General features: G+C 44.8%; 2 protein-coding genes across 2 annotated transcripts in view; both read right to left on the bottom strand.

Moving 5' to 3' along the window:
• Window positions 1–21,602, bottom strand: part of LOC149440459 (uncharacterized) — a 200,408-nt gene that overhangs the window by 40,589 nt on the left and 138,217 nt on the right. The gene's annotated exons all lie outside the window — the stretch shown is intronic.
• On the bottom strand, window positions 11,549–21,422 carry LOC149440468 (uncharacterized). The gene is made up of 7 exons (XM_089658551.1): window positions 21,370–21,422; window positions 19,963–20,068; window positions 19,164–19,419; window positions 18,950–19,047; window positions 18,661–18,867; window positions 18,370–18,505; window positions 11,549–14,658 (listed from the first exon to the last, which is right to left on the bottom strand). The coding sequence occupies exons 2-7, from the start codon at window positions 20,044–20,046 to the stop codon at window positions 13,487–13,489; spliced, it is 1,953 nt and encodes a 650-aa protein (XP_089514677.1). The 5' UTR covers window positions 20,047–20,068; window positions 21,370–21,422; the 3' UTR covers window positions 11,549–13,486.

Raw genomic sequence — 21,602 nt, 5'->3', positions numbered from 1 at the left:
TCTACTTCCTCCCGACTCACCTCTCACCCGGAACTTCCTACTTATACCTGACATCACTTCCTGTCTGTACCTGACATCACTTCCTGTCTGTCTTCTATAGGGACGTCCTGCTTTGAGGAACTGCAGCTTCCAAAAGAAAAAAGTCTTGTAGTGTGAACACGGCCTTGTATATCCTTATAAATGGGGGTCACCTCCACTACAAACAAAATTAACCAATTCCTTTTGCCAAAATTTAGTTGAAATTCTTTCATTTTTGCCTGGCAGCACTGGCAAAGAAGAATATTTCTAGAGAAGAACCATCTACATTTATGAAAACCTTCCTGTGTGGCTTTACAAGCCTTGTTAAACCTGGGAGGGTGTGGAGGGCGTCTAGGACATAGTTGTTGAAGTGGAGAACAACCCCCGTATGAAAAGTTTATCTTCATTCCTGATCACATACCATTCAAAAGGTCCAATTCCATGCCCGAACACGTGAAAGGTCCATCTCGATTCCTGACCATGCACCAATAGAAAAGTCCATCTCTAGCCACACATGTACAAAAGATCCATCACCATTTCTTGCCACCTACTATGTAAAAGGTCCAACTCCATCCCTGACCATGCACAGTATTGAAAGATCCATCCCCATTCATGACCATATGAAAGGTCCATCCCTATTCCTGAGCATGCACCGTATGAAAGGTCCATCCCTATTCCTGACCATTCACCGTATGAAAGGTCCATCCCCATTCCAGACCATGCACCATATGAAAGGTCCATCCCCATTCCGGACCATGCACGGTATGAAAAGTCCATCCCCATTCCGGACCATGAACCATATCAAAAAGTCCATCCCCATTCCTGAGCATGCACTGTACAAAAGGTCCATCCCTATTACTGACCATGCACCGTATGAAATGACCATCCCCATTCCTGACCATGCACTGTATGAAAGGTCCATCCCCATTCCTGACCACACACCATATGAAAGGTCCATCCACATTCCTGACCATAAAAAAAATATCAAAAGGTCTATCTCCATTCCTGACCATGAACCATATCCAAAGGTCCATCCCCATTTCTGACCACGGATCATATGAAAAGTTCCTCTTCATTCCTGACTATGAAACTGCATGAAAGAGCCAACTTCATTCCTGATCACGCATTGTATGAAGAATCCAAACCCATCCTCAAGCACTCACGATATGAAAGGTCCATCTCCATTCCTGATCAGTCACCGTGTGAAAGCCCTGAGATGGAAAGGTGGGTGGATGACATCACGATCTCCACCACAGCTAACCAGAGTGAGCTTTGTAGTCATTCAGAAAATACAAAGCTCCCTCTGAATGGCTGAGCTCAGCCCAGCTCAATTTTTTTTCTGGGTGTGGAACGGGAAGTCGCCATCTTACTTCCAGAACATAGCGCTGTATACTGTATGTAGCTGGAACTTCATTAAGAGGAGTCTTTAAGGACCAATAGGATGCCATCGCCTCCCTGGTGATCCATAGGTAACGTATCAAGTAGGCCGTACAAAAACCTAATCAAACTTTGAGAAGCATCTTCTTTGAAGCCATCTCAGCACCCTTTAGCTCCAGTTTGGGAATCATGAATTCAGATTATACTGGGAGTGCCTCCTATATATTTAATTTTAGGTAGGTTTCAGCATGCTTCAGGACCGCTGTAAACTTCCTCAATGCCTGTCTGATGTCGCTAGAGGAAGCCTTCCCAGTTTGAGACAGCACTCCCAGACAAGAGCTGTAGGGTGCTTTAATTATTTTTGTTTAGCAATTTCCTCCTTGTCAATTTTGCCCCTTTTTTTCTGATGTGTTTTGGAGTTGCCCAGTCATAATCCACTGAAGAGAAGAAGCTGTAGAACTTCATAGAAGGTTCATCATCATAGTCCAATCAGGCTCATGTGGAGAAGGAGCTAATGTTCTGCTATCCATGACCTTGGGCAGGGGTGAAGGAACTTTTCATCTGGTGATCCGTGCTTATCCCAAACAACCCCTTAAGGTGGAGTTTCTCGAGCAGGGTTCCTCCAGAGGTTGCTAGGAGTTCCTTGAGCCATTGGAAATTTTATGCTTTTCAGATGAGTAACCACTGACACCATTGGTAATTCTTTCCAATGACCACAGGTGTAAGGAGCAGTCTCATGAGTTATAGATATAGTCATTTTTAGCAGGGGTTCCTGGAGACTGGAAAGTTATTTCAAGGGTTGCTCTGTGTTGGAAAGGCTGCTTTAAGATGACACATCCACACTTTTCCTTCATAACTTGGTCAGCATAGAGGCAACCCAACAGATACATAACAGAGCATAATATACACAGGGGGTCTCCAAACGTTCTAAACAAAAGGCCATTTTATTGTCCTTCAGAGAGGACTGTGGCCACGGGTAGAGCGGGCAAGTAAATATCGCCACATTTGGTATCAGGGGAAGGAATAGTGCCCCATCGTTGGTATCACTGAGAGGAATCGTGCCACACTGTTGGTGTCAGTGGGAGAAATGTTACCCCATTGTTGTCAGTTGGCAGAAAAGTGTCTCGTATCAGTAGGAGGAATAGTGTCCCATGGGCCAGATAAAAGCAAGCAAAGGGCTGAAGTTTGGAGACCACTGATATACACTCACCGGCCACTTTATTAGGTTCATCTGTTCAATCACATGGCAGCAACTAAATGCAGTTAGGCATCTAGAAGTGGTGAAGACGACTTGCTGAAGTTCAAACCGAGCACCAGAATGGGGAAGAAAGGGGATTTGAGCGATTTTGAACGTGGTATGGTTGTTGGTGCCAGACGGGCTGGTCTGAGTATTTCAAAAACTGCTGATCTACTGGGATTTTCACGCACAACCATCTCTAGGGTTTACAGAGAATGGTCCGAAAAAGAGAAAATATCCAGCGAGTGGCAGTTGTGTGGATGAAAATGCCTTGTTGATGTCAGAGAATGGGCAGACTGATTCCAGATGATAGAAAGGCAACAGTAACTCAAATAACCACTCGTTACAACCAAGGTACGCAGAACACAATCTCTGAACACACAACACGTCCAACCTTGAAGCAGATGGGCTACAGCAGCAGAAGACCACACAGGAGGTGCCACTCCTGTCAGCTAAAAGCAGGAAACGGAGGCTACAATTCACACAGGCTCACCAAAATTGGACAATAGAAGACTGGAAAAACGTTAGCTGGTCTGATGAGTCTGGATTTCAGCTGCCACGTTCAGATGGTAGGGTCAGAATTTGGCATAAACAAAATGAAAGCATGGATCCATCCTGCCTTGTATCAACGGTTCAGGCTGGTGGTGGTGGTGTCATGGTGTGGTGGATCCATCCTGCCTTGTATCAACGGTTCAGGCTGGTGGTGGCAGTGTCATGGTGTGGTGGATCCATCCTGCCTTGTATCAATGGTTCAGGCTGGTGGTGTCATGGTATGGTGGATCCATCCTGCCTTGTATCAATGGTTCAGGCTGGTGGTGGTAGTGTCATGGTGTGGTGGATCCATCCTGCCTTGTATCAACGGTTCAGGCTGGTGGTGGTGGTGTCATGGTATGGTGGATCCATCCTGCCTTGTATCAACAGTTCAGGCTGGCGGTGGTGGTGTCATGGATCCATCCTGCCTTGTATCAATGGTTCAGGCTGGTGGTGTCATGGTGTGGTGGATCCAACCTGCCTTGTATCAATGGTTCAGCTGTTGGTGGTGGTGTGGTGGATCCATCCTGCCTTGTATCAATGGTTCAGGCTGGTGGTGGTGTCAGGGTATGGCGGATCCATCCTGCCTTGTATCAATGGTTCAGGCTGGTGGTGGTGGTGTCATGGTGTGGGAGAGATTTTCTTGACACACTTTGGGCCCCTTAGTACTAACTGAGCATCGTTTAAACGCCACAGCCTACCTGAGTATTGTTGCTGACCATGTCCACCCCTTTTTGACTCCAGTGTCCCCATCTTCTGACGGCTCCTTCCAGCAGGATAACGCACCATGTCACAAATCTCATATCATCTCCAACTGGTTCCTTGAACATGACAATGAGGTCACTGTACTCCAATGGCCTCCACAGTCACCAGATCTCCATCCAATAGAGAACCTTTGGGATGTGGTGGAAGAGGAGATTCACATCATGGATGTGCATGATGCTATCATGTCAATATGGACCAAAAAGTCTGAGGAACATTTCCAATCCCTTGATGACTCTATGGCATGAAGAGTTAAGGCAGTTCTGAAGGCAAACGGGGGTCCAACCCGGTACTAGCGAGGTGGGCCTAATAAAGTGGCCGGTGATTGTACACTGTAGATGATTAGCTAAAGCGTTTCGTCAATCGCCTTCATAGGGCTTGGGTCATGCTTGGATTCAATGGTCGACACATGGACAAAGAATTGTGCGTAAGAACCTTATATAATTTTTGATAAAGGTGTTGAGGACCCCAGATGGAACCAATATTTGGTAAGCAGAGGCACCGCAGTATACTTTAAGCTGAAGAAATGCACACAGATCGCACCTATTTATGTGTACTGTACACCCCCGATGAATTCGGCGCTAAATGCGTTGTTTAACCTGATCTAATGATCAATAAATAACGACCTTCCCGAAGAATCCACTTGGAAGCACTTTTTTTTATTCAAATGGGTTCCTCTACCGACTACACATTGGTTCTGCTTTGGGACCTCACCCCCTTTACCGTTGTTCACGAGGCCTGACCGTAGCCTAGAAATCTCCGGAAAACCCCAATGAGAGCTGAGTGTGACCGCCCACATGGGCTAAAATGGGTTGTTTGACCCTAGAATGAGTGTCCAGCAACATGAATGTGAGTGTAAATTACCACACATTTTGCTATACTTTCTAAATAGGTACAACTCTGTTGGAAGGATCTCTCTGGTGGCTTCATATCCCTCAATGAGTTGGGTCTCATTGGTTACAATGGCAGAAAGAGTGTCGTGAGGAAAGTGGACAGAGGAATACAAGGTACGCCCAAGGAACTCAGGTGAAGTATTAACGGGCGTACCTTGTACATCCAAGGTCCTTAACGGGTTGTATTGCATGTACACCAAGCCATAAGAAAGGTGTCACTGGGTAAGATGCCATCAAGGTCTTGGAACTCTGTTTGAAAGATCTCTCTCATAGCTTTGTATCCCTTTTTTCAATGAGTTGGGTCTCAGTGGTTACAATGGCAGAAAGGCTGTCATGAGGAAAGTGGACCGGGGAATACAAGGATACACCCAAGGAACTCCGGTAGAGTGTTTTAGGGTCGTACCTTGTACATCCAAGGTCCTTAACGGGTTGTACTGCTTGTACACCCAGCCATAAGAAAGGTGTCACTGGGTATGATGCCACCAAGGTCTTGGACCTCTGACCATTTGTGGCCCATGTGGTCCTTGTGTGAGATGTGGTGGACTTTAAACCATTTGCCCCTTCCGAAGATTTACCCCTCCTTCATGACCAGGCCATTTTTGCAGCACTGCGCTACCTTAACGGACAATTGTGTGGTCATGCATCCCTTTACATAGATGAAATGTATGGCATTTTTTTCCCCACAAACAGAGCTTTCTTCTGATGGTATTTGATCACCACTGAGTTTTTTATTTTTTGGGCTATAAACAGAAAAAAAAATAAAACATTTAAAAAAATATATATATTTTTTTTCTTTCAGCTATAAGGCTCCATGCACACTAGCGTTTTCTTTTAAGCTCAAAAAACGCTGGATAAAGAAAAGCTGGTAACAGCCTTTTTTTTGTAGCGTTCAGGAGTATTAGCAGTTTTACAGTACAAGTAGAGAAAAAAAAAAAGCTGTTAAGAGAGTTTCGCTTTTTTTTTTCTGCTGGAAAAACACTCCAAAAAAAAAACCTCTACAATAACAATTTTTTTCCTGCTCGTAGACGCTGAAGCTCAAAAAGAAATTAAAAAATAAAAAACGCTAATAGCCTAAAGTAGTGTGCATGGACACATGGGAGAACATTCTTTAGCTTTTAGTTGCAGAAAAGAAAAAAAAAATGCTGAGGATGACAGCTTGTAAGAGCTTAAAAATATACTAGTGTGCATGGAGCCCAAAATATATCCAAAAATAATTTCATTATTTATTTTAATAAAAATCTTTAAAAAAATCAAATTTCTTCATAAATTTAGGCCAAAATGTATTCTGCTACATATTTTTTTTTTAGTAAAAAAAAAAAAAAATCCCAATAAACGTATAGGTTTGCACAATGTTACAAAAAAAGATTTTTTTTAATAATTTTTTTTTGTGCTGTCACCAGTCAGTGTCCCTGATCATTGCCACACCAGTCACATGACGCCGCCGTACTGCACTAGTGACAGTATGGTAAAAAAAAATAAAAATTCTGAAAATATTTTATTTATTCATTTTCCAAAAAATTCTGACAAAAAAAAAATTACAACTTCAAAAAACTCGCCATGGCTCTTATGAAATACCTCGTTCTGTCTACTTTGCAAAAAGGGGTAATTTGGGGGGATATCTGTACTGTCCTGACATTTTTGGGCCTCAAGAAATTATATTGGCTGTCAATACTTCAGGATTAATTGATTTTTATCAATTTTCAGATATCTCCCATAGTTTGTGAACTCTATAACTTCCCTACAGACTCAATAATAAACACTGATTTGGGTTATTTTCACCCAAGAAATGCAGCAGAATACATCTCGGCCTAAATTTATGAAGAATAATTATTTATTTGCAAACTTTTATAACAGAAACAAAGAAAAACGTGTTGTTTTTTTTTTTCAAAATTTTTGGTCTTTTTTTGTTAATTTAGCAAAAAATAAAAACCCCAGCGGTGATTAAATACCACCAAAAGAAAGCTCTAGCTGTGTGAACAAAATTATAAAAATGCACTTTGGGTAAAGCGTCGCATGACCGCGCAATTATTCAAAATGCGAGAGCGCTGAAAGCTGAAAATTGGCCCTTGGGCAGGAAGGGGGTAAAAGTGCCCGGGATTGGACAATTGGAGTATACGACAGACGTCCCGAGATTTGTGAAGGAACGTGTCGGCTCCTCCAACAACCACCGAGACACCACAAACACGGAACTAAAATTTTTTTAAAAAAAACACATTTAATAATAGAAACCCGAAGGCAGACATCAATCGAGTTACACAGAATAAAACGATTTGAAATATATGTAAATATCATGATTTCTTTCATATGAAAACGTTGTAAATATATTTGCATTATTATTATTTTTTTTTTTATCAAGTAAAAAGGAAACATTGCTTTAAAATGTCATATTTACCACTTCCGGCCACCGGATGGGCTCTCTCCAAGCAAACGAAGCTCCATGGGAAGGGTTCCATAGCACCGGATAGCCACTGCTTCTATGTAGTCTGATCTCCCCTGCTATGTATCTACAAGTGATGTCTAGCTCCTCCCTCATCATAACTTTTTCCTTGAACCCTTTTTCTGCCAGCGAGGGGTTTTACACACATGCAGTCACAAAGAGCGTGCATATCTGACAAGCTGTCAGGTGGAAGCGATCAGGCATTTCCACCCCCGCCTCCGTGAGCACCCTTGCCATGAATCCTGGACTCTGCTCCGTCCGTCCACTGGCACGCCTGGGACCAGCATGGCGGGTGGCACCAGGCAGAGAAGAGGGAACCGAGCGTACGTGTCCGCTCTTCTCTTCCCCTTTTTGCTGACTCAGAAGCAACATGTAATATGTCACTTCCAGGTCCACATGTCGGTTTTTATGGCCAGGGAAGAACCTAATGCAGTGCAATTCTGCTTACTGGGCGCAAAATTTAAGGCATGCTGGGTATCGACTTACTCGGTGCGAAATTTCAGGCTTGACATGTTGGGTATCGACTTACTTGTGCCAAATTTATGTAGGAGTTAAGGCTTGACATGCTGGGTATCTATTTACTCAGTGCCAAATTTAAGGCTTGATATGTTGGATATCGACTTACTTGTGCCAAATTTAAGGCTTGAATGTTGGGTATCAACTTACTTGTGCCTTGTGCCAAATTTATGTCCTGACATGTTGAGTATCGTCTAAGTCGGTGCCAAATTTAAGGCTTGACATGTTGGATATCGACTTACTTGTGCCAAATTTAAGGCTTGCCATGTTGGATATCGACTTGTGCCAAATTTCAGGCTTGACATGTTGGGTATCGACTTACTTGTGCCTTGTGCCAAATTTATGTCTTGACATGTTGAGTATTGTCTAAGTTGGTACCAAATTTAAGGCTTGACATGTTTGGAATCGACTTAATTGTGCCAAATTTAAGGCTTGACATGTTTGGAATCTACTTACTTGTGCCAAATTTAAGGCTTGCTATGTTGGGTATCTACTTAATTGTGCCAAATTTAAGGCTTGACATGTTGAGTATCGACTCAGTTGGTGCCAAATTTAAGGCTTGACATGTTTGGAATAGACTTACTTGTGCCAGATTTAAGGCTTGCCATGTTGGGTATAGACTTACTCGGCACCAAATTTAAGGCTTGACATGTTGGGTATCTACTTACTCTGCACCAAATTTAAGGCTTGACATGTTGGGTATCTACTTACTCTGCACCAAATTTAAGGCTTGACATGTTGGGTATCTACTTACTCTGCACCAAATTTAAGGCTTGACATGTTGGGTATCTACTTACTCTGCACCAAATTTAAGGCTTGACATGTTGGGTATCTACTTACTCTGCACCAAATTTAAGGCTTGACATGTTGGGTATCTACTTACTCTGCACCAAATTTAAGGCTTGACATGTTGGGTATCTACTTACTCTGCACCAAATTTAAGGCATGACATGTTGGGTATCTACTTACTCGGTGCCAAATTTAAGGCTTGACATGTTGGGTATCGACTTACTTGTGCCAAATTTAGGGCATGACATGTTGGGTATCTACTTACTCAGTGCCAAATTTAAGGCTTCACATGTTGGGTATCTACTTACTAGGTGCCAAATTTAAGGCTTCACATGTTGGGTATCTACTTACTAGGTGCCAAATTTAAGGCTTCACATGTTGGGTATCTACTTACTCAGTGCCAAAGTTAAGGCTTCACATGTTGGGTATTGACTTACTTGTGCCAGATTTAAGGCTTGACATGTTGGGTATCGACTTACTTGTGCCAAATTTAAGGCTTGATAGGTTGGGTATCGACTTACTTGTGCCAAATTTAAGGCTTGACATGTTGGATATCTACTTTATTTGCAAACTTTTATAACAGAAACAAAGAAAAATGTGGGGGTGTTTTTCAAAATTTTCGGTCTTATTTTGTTAATTTAGCAAAAGATAAAAAACCCCAGTGGTGATTAAATACCACCAAAAGAAAGATCTAGCTGCGTGAACAAAATGATAAAAATGCACTTTGGGTAAAGCGTTGCATGACCACGCAATTTTCAGCTGAAAATTGGCCCTTGGGCAGGAAGGGGGTAAAAGTGCCCGCGATTGGACAATTGGAGTATACGACAGACGTCCCGAGATTTGTGAAGGAACGTGTCGGCTCCTCCAACAACCACCGAGACACCACAAACACGGAACTAAAATTTTAAAAAAACAAAAAAACAACACATTTAATAATAGAAACCCGAAGGCAGACATCAATCGACTTACAACGAATAACGATCTGAAATATATGTAAATATCATGATTTCTTTCATACGAAAACGTTGTAAATATATTTGCATTATTATTATTTTTTTTTTTATCAAGTAAAAAGGAAACATTGTTTTAAAATGTCATATTTACCACTTCCAGCCACCGGGTGGGCTCTCTCCAAGCCTACGAAGCTCCATGGGAAGGGTTTCATAGCACCGGATAGCCACTGCTTCTATGTAGTCTGATCTCCCCTGCTCTGTATCTACAAGTGATGTCTAGCTCCTCCCTCATCAGAACTTTTACCTTTAACCCTTTTTCTGCCAGGTCCATACGTCACATGGGCCTGACAGCAAGGGGTTTTACACACACGCAGTCACGGAGATAGTGCATATCTGACAAGCTGTCAGGTGGAAGCGATCAGGCATTTCCACCCCCGCGAGCGCCCACGCCATGAATCCCGGACTCCGCTCCATCCTTCCACTGGCACGCCTGGGACCAGCACCAGGCAGAGAAGAGGGAACTGAGCGTACGTGTCCGCTCTTCTCTTCCTCTTTTTGTTGACTCAGAAGCAACATGTAATACGTCACTTCCAGGTCCACGTGTCGGTTTTTATGGCCAGGGAAGAACCTAATGCAGTGCAATTCTGCTTACTGGGCACAAAATTTAAGGCATGTTGGGTATCCACTTACTCGGTGCGACATTTCAGGCTTGACATGTTGGGTATCTACTTACTTGTGCCAAATTTATGTAAGAGTTAAGACTTGATATGTTGGGTATCTATTTACTCGGTGCCAAATTTAAGCTTGCCCTGTTGGGTATCGACTTACTTGTGCCAAATTTAAGGCATGACATGTTGGGTATCGACTTACTTGTGCCAAATTTAAGGCTTGACATGTTGGGTATCGACTTACTTGTGCCAAATTTAAGGCTTGACATGTTGGGTATCGACTTACTTGTGCCAAATTTAAGGCTTGACATGTTGGGTATCGACTTACTTGTGCCAAATTTAAGGCTTGACATGTTGGGTATCGACTTACTTGTGCCAAATTTAAGGCTTGACATGTTGGGTATCGACTTACTTGTGCCAAATTTAAGGCTTGACATGTTGGGTATCGACTTACTTGTGCCAAATTTAAGGCTTGACATGTTGGGTATCTATGTACTCGGTGCCAAATTTAAGGCTTGACATATTGAGTAGCGACTTACTTTTGCCAAATTTACGGCTTGCCATGTTGGGTATCGACTTATTCAGTGCCAAATTTAATGCTTGACATGTTGGGTATCTATGTACTCGGCACCAAATTTGAGGCTTGACCTGTTGGGTATCGACATACTTGGTGCCAAATTTAAGGCTTGACATGTTGGGTATTGACTTACTCGGTGTGAAATTTAAGGCTTGACATGTTGGGTATCAACTTACTCGGCACCAAATTTAAAGCTTGACATGTTGGGTATTGACTTACTTGTGAAAAATGTATGTAAGAGTTAAGGCTTGATATGTTGGGTATCATGTTGGGTATCTATTTACTCGGTGCCAAATTTAAGGCTTGCCCTGTTGGGCATCGACTTACTTGTGCCAAATTTAAGGCTTGACATGTTAGGTATCGACTTACTCGGTGTGAAATTTAAGGCTTGACATGTTGGGTATCTACTCAGTCGGTGCCAAATTTAAGGCTTCACCTGTTGGTAATCTACTTACTCGCCGCCAAATTTAAGGCTTCACCTGTTGGGTATCTACTTACTCGGCACCAAATTTAAGGCTTGACATTTTGGGTAAAAAATAATAGTAGGTGGAGATCCTCCTGCGCTGCTGAGAGTGAAGGAATAATGATATAAGCAGCCAACACCCTATCCTATACCTAAATCAGGACAATGCAATGTAATGAACAGAATGGTGCAGCGCTATTTTTACACATACAAAGAATTATAAAATCAGTGGATACAGATCAATAAACAAACGCATATACAGTTATAAAACTTACAGGTGCATAAGATCTGCCAGGATCTATTAGGTGATAAAAGGTGCAGAAGAAAAACATGCGGTCCAGTAGGACCCAAACGCGTGACTTAAACCTGTCCCTCTCTGGGACCAATCCCCAATATTCAAGTGTGATACGCACAAAAAAAGGAAGTGGGTCCCTATACAGGGCTATATATTGCAAACAACAAGTGCTCAGTGTACCATTCGCATTTGTTATAAATCAAGTGTGAAACATAAATGTCCATACAGTACCATCATACATGCTAATGGCAAGAGTAACACAATAATGATCTCCTTAAACGGGTGCTCCAGTGTTAGTGCAAGCGGTGAGTGAAAATCCTAAACGGCCAGCATGCCCGCTCACCTTCCGGCTGCAACCCTACAAGGGTCAAAACACTTTTTGGATCTCCCTGGATCCTGCCCACAATCTCCAGGTAGGTTAGATATCACATCCCTTAATTGGTCTCTCCTTCCATTCCAGCTCCTCTTCCATGTGCAGGTGACCATAGGCTTACCAATGCGCAAAGACCATGTAGGAATCATATAAGGACAAAACAAAGATTCTCCATAGTACAATATTGTATTTAATGGTAGAATAGAATAAAATCGCCAGGTAATCAACTCACATGTCAGGCACTTAACACCACTAAGCATGGGTGTACTGCAGACACTTTGGAGTCCTAAGATGGCGCTCACCAGAAGTGCGTCACCACGCCGCATCTACGCGTTACATCACGCCCTTGTGACTTCCTCAGGATAGCGTCATGGTGTAACTAGCACATATTTATAGGGGAACTTGCAATATATATCCCTGCATAGGAACCCACTTCCTTTTTTTTGTGCATATCACACTTGAATATTGGGGATTGGTCCCATTGAGGGACAGGTTTAAGTCACGCGTTTGGGTCCTATTGGACCGCATGTTTTTCTTCTGCACCTTTTATCACCTAATAGATCCAGGCAGATCTTACGCACCTGTTAGTTTTATAACTGTGTATGCGTTTGTTTATTGATCTGTATCCACTGATTTTATAACTATTTGTATGTGTAAAAATAGTGCTGCACCATTCTGTTTATTATATTGATATGTTGGATATCTACTTACTCGGTGCCAAATTTAAGACTTGACATATTGGGTATTGACTTACATATGCCAAATTTATGTCATGACATGTTGAATATCGTCTAAGTCGGTGCCAAATTTAAGGCTTGACATGTTCGGAATCAACTTGCTTGTGCCAAATTTAATGCTTGACATGTTGGGTATCTACTTACTCGGTGCCAAATTTCAGGCTTGACCTGTTTGGTATCTACTTACTCGGCGCAACCTCATCTCTTAAATTTTACCAAAACTTTGGGTCATTTATTGCGTCGTTTAGTGTATTGCTCACTGAAACTTTGCATTTCCTAGACCTTTGCGCTCATATCGCATGACATGTAAAACTGGAACTACCACCATTTTATTCTCTAGGGTCTCTGCTTTCAGAAAATATATCACGTTTTGGGGGTTTATGCGATCTTCAGGTCTAAAATGTCTATTTAAACACGTGCGCAAAAGAAAAAACCGCAAAGACGGCTCTGACGGCGGTAAAAGCTTCACCTGCAGACAAGAGGAACTCAGAATACACAGCAGGAGGGACTCATCCCTTATGCCCGGCTCACACTGGTGCAGCTATAAAATCACGCCACTTCAGCACCATCTCAAAGCCACATACCAGTGTGATTTACACTGCCGATTTGATTGCGACTTCCTATAACAGGCGTCTATGCAAGTCGCAATGAGATCGCCAAAAAGTCGCGCACGAACCTTTTTCACAATTGCTGCAACATGAACGGTTCCATTGCCGGCAATGGGGTGCGAATTCTCATGCGGTTTGGATCTGGTGTGAACCTGGGCCTAGTGGCATACCTCCTAGCAGTCCAATGTCCACGTGTTTTCTGAGGTGTGCTTCTTCCCCGTGTGAGATCTCTGATGCACAGCAAAACACGACTCACGTAGAAGACACTTCCCGCACTTGGGACACCGATCCGCCTTGGTTCGCATGGACTCCCTGATGTTTGATAAGAGAGGCCTTCTGTGAAAAACATTTCCCGCACTCGGAGCAGGAATACGGCCTCTTGCGGGTGTGAGTGATCTGATGTCTGTAAAGCTGCGCCTTCTGCGAAAAACATTTCCCACACTCTGGGCAGGAATGCGGCGTCTCGCCCGTGTGAGTTATCTGATGCCTGTAAAGATGGGACTTCTCAGAAAAACATTTCCCGCAGTCGGAGCAGGAATACAGCTTCTCCCCCGTGTGGGTTTGCTGATGAGCGTTGAGGTTTGACTCGCTTAAAAACAATTTCCCGCACTCGGAACAGGAATACGGCTTCTCTCCGGTGTGAGACATTTTGTGTTTGACTAGTTGCGATTTCCGCGCGTAACATTTCCCGCACTCGGTGCAGGAATATGGTTTCTCACCCGTGTGCGTTCTCTGATGTCTGTAAAGGTGGGACTTCTCTAAAAAGCTTTTCCCGCAATCTGCGCAAGAATGGGGCTTTTCCCCCGAGTGAGTTCTCTGATGTCTGTAGAGATGGGACTCGCTTATGAAACATTTCCCGCACTCGGGGCAGGAATGTGGCATTTCGCCCGAGTGAGATACTTGATGCCTGACTAGCTGGGCTTTCCGCGGATAACATTTCCCGCACTGAGGGCAGGAAAACGGCCGCTCCCCCGTGTGGGATCTTAGATGTGCGACCAGTTCATACTTTACTGGATAACATTTCCCGCACTCGGGGCAGGAATACGGCTTCTCTCCCGTGTGAGATCTCTGATGTCTGACCAGTTGCGATGTTTGTGAGTAAGATTTCCCGCACTGAGAGCAGGAGTACGGCTTCTCCCCGGTGTGAGATCTTTGATGTCTGACAACTAGCGACCTCGTGGAAAAACATTTCCCGCAGTCGGGGCAGGCATGCGGCTTCTCTGCCGTGTGAGGCTTCTGATAGAGACTCGGTTCAAAGGTGAAACTTTCCACACATTCGGGATCGGAACATGTCTTCTCCCCCTGGATTCCGGCCCCATCCCTCACAGTACGAGGTTGCTTGGAGTCAGAGGGGTTCGATGGTCCATCCACACTGTGAAGTCCACCAAAAGCTCTTGTGAAGTCCTCATCTTTAATCTTCCAATCTGGAGATAAAGAGAGAAGATTATTGGAGGATGTTGGGTCAACGCCTTGGAGTCCGTTGAGGGACATGGGGATTCAGGGACCTTTGGGCTACACACCCGCCTACAGGAAGTGATAGGAACTACATTCAGAGTGATGCCTCTTCAACGGATGGAGGTGCAATATGTCAGCGAGTGGCATTGCCCAGGAACACGAGGCTGAGGCTACCCCAGTCGCCTGAAGAAGACTGAAGCCTTACTGTAAGGACTACCTGATCCACAGAGACAGGACCCACAAGCCTGCTCAGGACCCACAAGCCTGCTCAGGACACACAAGCCTGCTCAGGACACACAAGCCTGCTCAGGACCTGCAAGCCTGCTCAGGACCTGCAAGCCTGCTCAGGACCCACAGGTCTGCTCAGGACTCACAAGCCTGCTCAAGACCCACAAGCCTGCTCAGGACCCAAACCCGTGACTGCTAAGAGGGGGGACAGAGGAAATGGGGAGGCCATCCTGTAGGGGGCTCAACCACCACACTCCTTTATCTTCATGCAGGAGAAGGGATGAACACCTTGCTGATGGGGGAGTTGAAGGTGTAGATCTTTTTAGGAATTTAGCAGGACTCTCCTCTGCAGAAGCGGAAATGACCGCAGGTATCCTCCATCAACCTCCACCATGGCAGTACATAGTAGGGAAGAAACGGGTGTAAAAACCCGATGGGCAACTTTATTAAACGCATACAATGTAGTTACATGTAAGAGAAACACCACTGCCTAGTGAAAGAAAAAGCAGTCCAGACTGGCTCTTTTCCACTTCCGGGTGGAAGGGAGGTCAGCATGTGGTTCAGCCTGACGCGTTTCGTCAGAGACGACATCTATCCAAGGCACCATGCTGAGTCACTTCTTATACACCCTACTAAGTGGTGACTGGTGCACAGCTCAGCTCCACTTCCGGTGAATGTGATGACATCAGCATTTAGTTCCACTTGATGCATTTCGTCAGAGACAGCATCTATCCGGGGGACCATGCTGAGTCACCACTTCTTATATCCCCTACTAAGTGGTGTTCGTGCATGACTCAGCTACACTTCCGGTGAATGTGATGACATCAGCATTTAGTTCTGCTGGACGCATTTCGTCAGAGATGACATCTATCCAGGGCACCATGCAGTCCCCATTTCTTATATACCCTACTAAGTGGTGACTCGTGCATGGCTCAGCTCCACTGCCGGTGAATGTGATGACGTCAGCATTTAGTTCCGCTCAACGCGCTTCGTCAAAGACTAGATCTATCCGGGGCACCATGCTGAGTCACAGCTTCTTATATACCCTACTAAGTGGTGACTTGTGCATGGCTCAGCTCCCCTTCCGGTGAATGTGATGAGGTCAGCATTTAGTTCCGCTCAATGAGTTTCGTCAAAGACAACATCTATCCGGGGCACCATGCTGAGTCACCACTTATATACCCTACTAAGTGGTGACTTGTGCATGGCCCAGCTCCACTTCCAGTGAATCAGTGAGTGAGTCAGCATGTAGTTGAGGTGGTACGCTGGTTGACCCACAGTAGGAATAGTCGACCATTCCCTTTAGTCTAACGGGGTCCTATTGAGGTGGTACGTTGGTTGACCCACAGTAGGAATAGTCAACCATTCCCTTTAGTCTAATGGTGTCCTGTTGAGATGGTAAGCTGGCTGACCCACAGTAGGAATAGTCGACCATTCCCTTTAGTCTAGTGGTGTCCTGTTGAGGTGGTACACTGGTTGACCCACATTAGGAATAGTCGACCATTCCCATTAGTCTAATGGGATCCAGTTGAGGTGGTACATTGGCTGACCCACAGTAGGAATAGTCGACCATTCCCATTAGTCTAGAGGTGACCTGCTGAGGGGGTAAGCTGGCTGACCTACAGTAGGAATAGTCGACCATTTCCTTTAGTCTAGTGGTGTCCTGTTGAGATGGTAAGCTGGCTGACCCACAGTAGGAATAGTCGACCATTCCCTTTAGTCTAGTGGTGTCCTGTTGAGGTGGTACACTGGTTGACCCACATTAGGAATAGTCGACCATTCCCTTTAGTCTAGTGGTGTCCTGTTGGGGTGGTACGTTGGTGGACCCACAGTAGGAATAGTCGACCATTCCCATTAGTCTAGAGGTGACCTGCTGAGGGGGTAAGCTGGCTGACCTACAGTAGGAATAGTCGACCATTCCCTTTAGTCTAGTGGTGTCCTGTTGGGGTGGTACGTTGGTGGACCCACAGTAGGAATAGTCGACCATTCCCATTAGTCTAGAGGTGACCTGCTGAGGGGGTAAGCTGGCTGACCTACAGTAGGAATAGTCGACCATTCCCTTTAGTCTAGTGGTGTCCTGTTGGGGTGGTACGTTGGTGGACCCACAGTAGAAATAGTTGACCATTCCCTTTAGTCTAATGGTTTCCTGTTGAGGTGGTACACTGGTTGACCCACATTAGGAATAGTCGACCATTCCCTTTAGTCTAGTGGTGTCCTGTTGGGGTGGTACGTTGGTGGACCCACAGTAGGAATAGTCGACCATTCCCTTTAGTCTAATGGGGTTCTGTTGAGGTGGTACGTGGGCTGACCCACATTAGGAATAGTCGACCATTCCCTTTAGTCTAGTGGTGAACTGCTGAGGTGGTAAGCTGTCTGACCAACAGTAGGAATAGTCGACCATTCCCTCTAGTCTACAAATTCCCTCTCCAAAGGGAGCATCTCAAACACGCTCTCAGGCAGGGCCCTGGGCACTTCTAGTCTGCACTGAGGAATAACTCACGTGTTTCAAGGGCTATACTCTCTTCATCAGAACCAAATGGGGCTCTGATAAAAAGGGTATAGCCCCGAAACTTGTAAGCAAGCTAGAATCCTGGTAGAGTTCTCCTGAGCTCTGGAGTAGGCAGAGTCCAATGGACAACCATGCTACGAATGTGTAGCTTGCTATGCTACTTATTTCATATAGTTTGTGAGTATTTTTTTATGTGGATTATCAATGTTACATGGGATAATGCACTAGGCTGGTGCGCCCTCTCGTTTTGGTAGTTGTGTTCTGGGACTTGTCCAGTTCTTAGAAGACAGCAAGGTTTAGTGTATCCTTGTTCTGCGTTGAGAAGCAGACACATATGATGAACCAGACTACCACACTCATGCGCAGGAGGTTTTGTGTTCAGTATTTTTTTTTATTCTGGGGCAACAGTAGGAGACTGAGGTGCCTCAAAAAAAGAGTCTGAGATGGTCCAAGAGTCATAGACAGACTGGAGCATGGTGCAGTCAAGGTGTGTAAAGAGTTGAGCGCAAATGGACAAAAAGTCCAAGGTGGATGTGTTGGTCACTAAAGAAAGGGTAGAGGACACAGCCTCCAATGCTGAAAACCCTCCAATAGGGGAAACATGCTCCAGATTACAGGTGCTGGCTTCAACTGAGGATACCGAATAATTGCACCCAAAACCATTTGGGGAGTATGGGCATGGGTCATCCGTAACAGCAGGACTGTCTCCTCTGTGTCCATGGGCAGACAAGGTGCAGTAATGCAACTTAGGCCCTAATCTCAAGGCAAGGCCCCAGGTACTCACAAACCAAGATAACTGGTGATGAAAGTTGGACAACTGGAGGTGACCAGATCACTGTAACAGGGCAATGGCAGCCAACCAGTTCCATGGGGTGCTTTGCAAGCAAAAGTGGAATGGTGCTTTCTCTATGTGGACAGACAAGAAAGAGAGCGCAGAGCTCACCTGTGCTGATCTCTGTAGGAGTGTCCTCCTCTATGAATGTCCCTGTTATTCCATCCTCCTCCATAGACTGCTGATCATCCCTCACATACGTCTCTTCTACTTCACCCTCAACTTTCATGTTCATCAGATCTTCACCCTAAACCAACAGAATGGCAGAAAATAACATCTGTAACATAGAAGGATTTATGATGTGAGATCACATAGAACATCTCATCTTGTAGAGTCCACACATTGTCTCCACATGTCAGAGTGTTCCATCACTTTATGTTCCCGACCCTCAACTCTACCTACCTGATGATGGTGAGGGATGGTGTGACCTTCCTGTGTGGAATCCCGGGAATAGAAAGCATGGGGACACCTCTCTGGTGGGTTCCTAGTATTGGGTGGCTTCATCATATCCTTGTGTCCTCCTGAAAACTCCTCCATAACTCCATACTCCTCATCCTCCTCTTTATACTCTTCTTTTATAACAATTTTATAATCCCCAAGGTTTCCACTCTGAATATATATAAAAAAACATTTATTGTAACAAACATGATTGTGTATGAATCAAAACTATCAATGATTGTTCCTCATCTACCTGATGATGGTGAGGAATGGTGTGACCTTCCTGTGTGGAATCCCGGGAATACAGAGGACGGGGACATCTCTCTGGTGGGTTCCCATGACTGGATCCATCTGTAGGAAACACACACACTGACTGAATCCATTGTTTCTATGTGTTTATCAGATGATGGGGGATCTAGGTGGATCCTCCGTACTGCTCTCTCCTTTCCAATAAAGTCTCCTCTTACCCGGTGATGTGAGGGGTGGCTGATTGTCCATCATGATGTCCTTGTAGAGATCCTTGTGTCCTTCTAAATACTCCCACTCCTCCTTAGTAGATACGGTTCCATTATTCCCAGCCCCTTTCTCTTCGACCGTCAACAGCTCAATAATCTTCTTGATAACTTCTAGAATCTTCTGAATGTTGTGTCTCTCAGGTGTCAGGCAGTGAGGTGAAGGCACTGTGATGGTCACACGGTCACCAGACTTCACGGGAGGTAAACTCTATATTGAAACACCAAGTGACATCATACAAAAACCCCTTTATTCTCCCCACCTCTCCGGTCAGGTCTGTGTTTTATTAATAGAGAGAAGAGTGATGTCATGTGACCTCCCAGAATCCTCCTCACCTCTCTGGTCAGGTCTGTGTTTTATTAATAGAGATGAGAGTGATGTCATGTGACCTCCCAGAATCCCATAACATAAACCTTTTCTATAGCCTTCCCTAAATATCAAATCATACCCCTCATTCCCAATATATCCAAAATGTCCATAATAAAGTCCAAAATTCAAAATCGTCCACACTATCCAATCTTCCAACTGTGAAAAATGTTTTAAATATATCCGATTCTTCACTCCAATCCAAGATACCTGATGTCATGTGACCTCCCAGAATCCTCACCTCTCCGGTTAGGTCTGTGTTTTAGTAATAGAGATGAGAGTGATGTCATGTGACCTCCCAGAATCCTCCTCACCTCTCTGGTCAGGTCTGTGTTTTATGAATAGAGATGAGAGTGATGTCATGTGACCTCCCAGAATCCTCCTCACCTCTCCGGTCAGCAGGTAGATGATCTCCAGGGTGAGGTTTAGTATCTTCTCAGCCATGTGACTCCGGTCCTCCTCCCTTTTCATTATGTTATCTATGTGGGTTTCCCTGTAAAGAATATTCTGGACTGTATTAGGATGAGGGTATAAGAGGTCAGTATGAGGGTTGATGGTACTTTCAGCTCTGCCGAGCTCTGTACTATTGTCTAGAGCAGGGGTCTCCAAACTATGGCCCTCCAGGTGTTGAGGAACTGCAAGTCCCATGAGGCCTTGCAAGACTCTGACAGCCACAGGCAAGACTCCCAGAGGCATGATGGGACTTGGCCCTCCAGCTGTTGAAGTACTACAAGTCCCATCATGCCTCTGGGAGTCTTGCCTGTGGCTGTCAGAGTCTTGCAAGGCCTCATGGGACTTGCAGTTCCTCAACACCTGGAGGGCCATAGTTTGGAGACCCCTGGTCTAGAGTAAGAGGCATGTTTATTCTACACATTCGGTCACATCAAGTAAATAGATATCCGTGTCAAACCTGAAATTTGTGCGCTAGTGAAATGGCGATGAACTTCAGTCCCCAGTATTTTCTATAGGCGACGCTTTTAAAGCTCCTTCTAGGTCGTCAGTATAGTGTATGAAAGAGGCCTGCTGCTAGAATTATCGCTGTCATCCTGGCATGCACAGCGATATGTGTACGTGCTTATATGTGGGGGTGGGGGAGGCCTCAATTTTTTTTTTGGGTGGATGGTATGTGCTTGGGTGTAACTTTCATTTTTTAAAAATTTTTAAAAAAACTTTTTTTTTGTTTACATTTACATTTTTTTTTTATCACATAGGGGACAAAGTCTGCTATGTGATGAATTTTGGGTGACAGGTTCTTTTTGAGATACCTGGGGTCCCCTGAAGTCTCCCCTCTGAATATACTGCGCTGCACATCGCACCATATTCCATTCATACCCGTGGATCGCATTACAATCTCTCAACGGGGTCCCGGAAGTGCCGTCATAATGTCACTTCCGGGTCAGGACAAGAAGGGGAGGGGAACGGACGTGTCCGCTCTCCTCCCTCCCCTCTAGCCGTTGGTGAGCTGGTCCTGGGCCCACAGATAGCCAAGCAGAGGGTGGGGGGAGGCTGGCACTGTGTGGAAGCAATTGGGCAGCAGCACTGCTTCCACCTGACAGGTGAGCCCGCAGCAGGGATACAGGTAGAAAAGAACTACCTGCCCGGCGCCCAGAACTACATATCCCAAGTGTTGGGTGATAGGAATCCAACATCCCTGATGTGTATGTATGAATGTGAGGTCGGGACCTTAGATTGTACGCCCTTCAGGGGCAGGGACTGATGGAAATGTACAATATATATGTAAAGCACTGCGTACATTGATGGCGCTATATAAGTATCTGAAATAATAATAATTACCTCCTCTGCAACCACTTCCAGCAATGTCTCTTCTCTACTTCCTCCCACAGGGGACTTCCTGTGTATTCATGACATCACTTCCGGTCTGCTCATGAGACCCGCTCTGGTCTGCAGACCTCCCCTGGAAGTATACTGTACACTCTATCTGCTGACCACAAGAAAATGGCCGGTGTGACTAGAGAGCATGCCTACTGATCAGCACGAAACCTCGGCGGCCATATTGGTTTCTGGCG

The sequence above is a fragment of the Staurois parvus genome, unplaced genomic scaffold (genome assembly GCF_062004578.1).
Source record: "Staurois parvus isolate SC_StPar_1 unplaced genomic scaffold, SC_StPar_1.0 ptg001079l, whole genome shotgun sequence".
Taxonomy (NCBI): Eukaryota; Metazoa; Chordata; class Amphibia; order Anura; family Ranidae; genus Staurois; species Staurois parvus.
Note: the sequence above shows the minus strand (reverse complement) of the source record. Positions and strands in the feature narration are given on the sequence as shown.

Coding starts and splice junctions, on each gene's coding strand:
- LOC149440468 (XM_089658551.1), bottom strand. CDS start 20,046: ATGAAAAGGGAGGAGGACCGGAGTCACATGGCTGAGAAGATACTAAAC. Junction 19,420..19,962: donor TCTACCTGCTGACCGGAGAG/GTGAGGAGGATT, acceptor GTTTCAATATAG/AGTTTACCTCCCGTGAAGTC. Junction 14,659..18,369: donor TCCTACAGAGATCAGCACAG/GTGAGCTCTGCG, acceptor CTTTATCTCCAG/ATTGGAAGATTAAAGATGAG.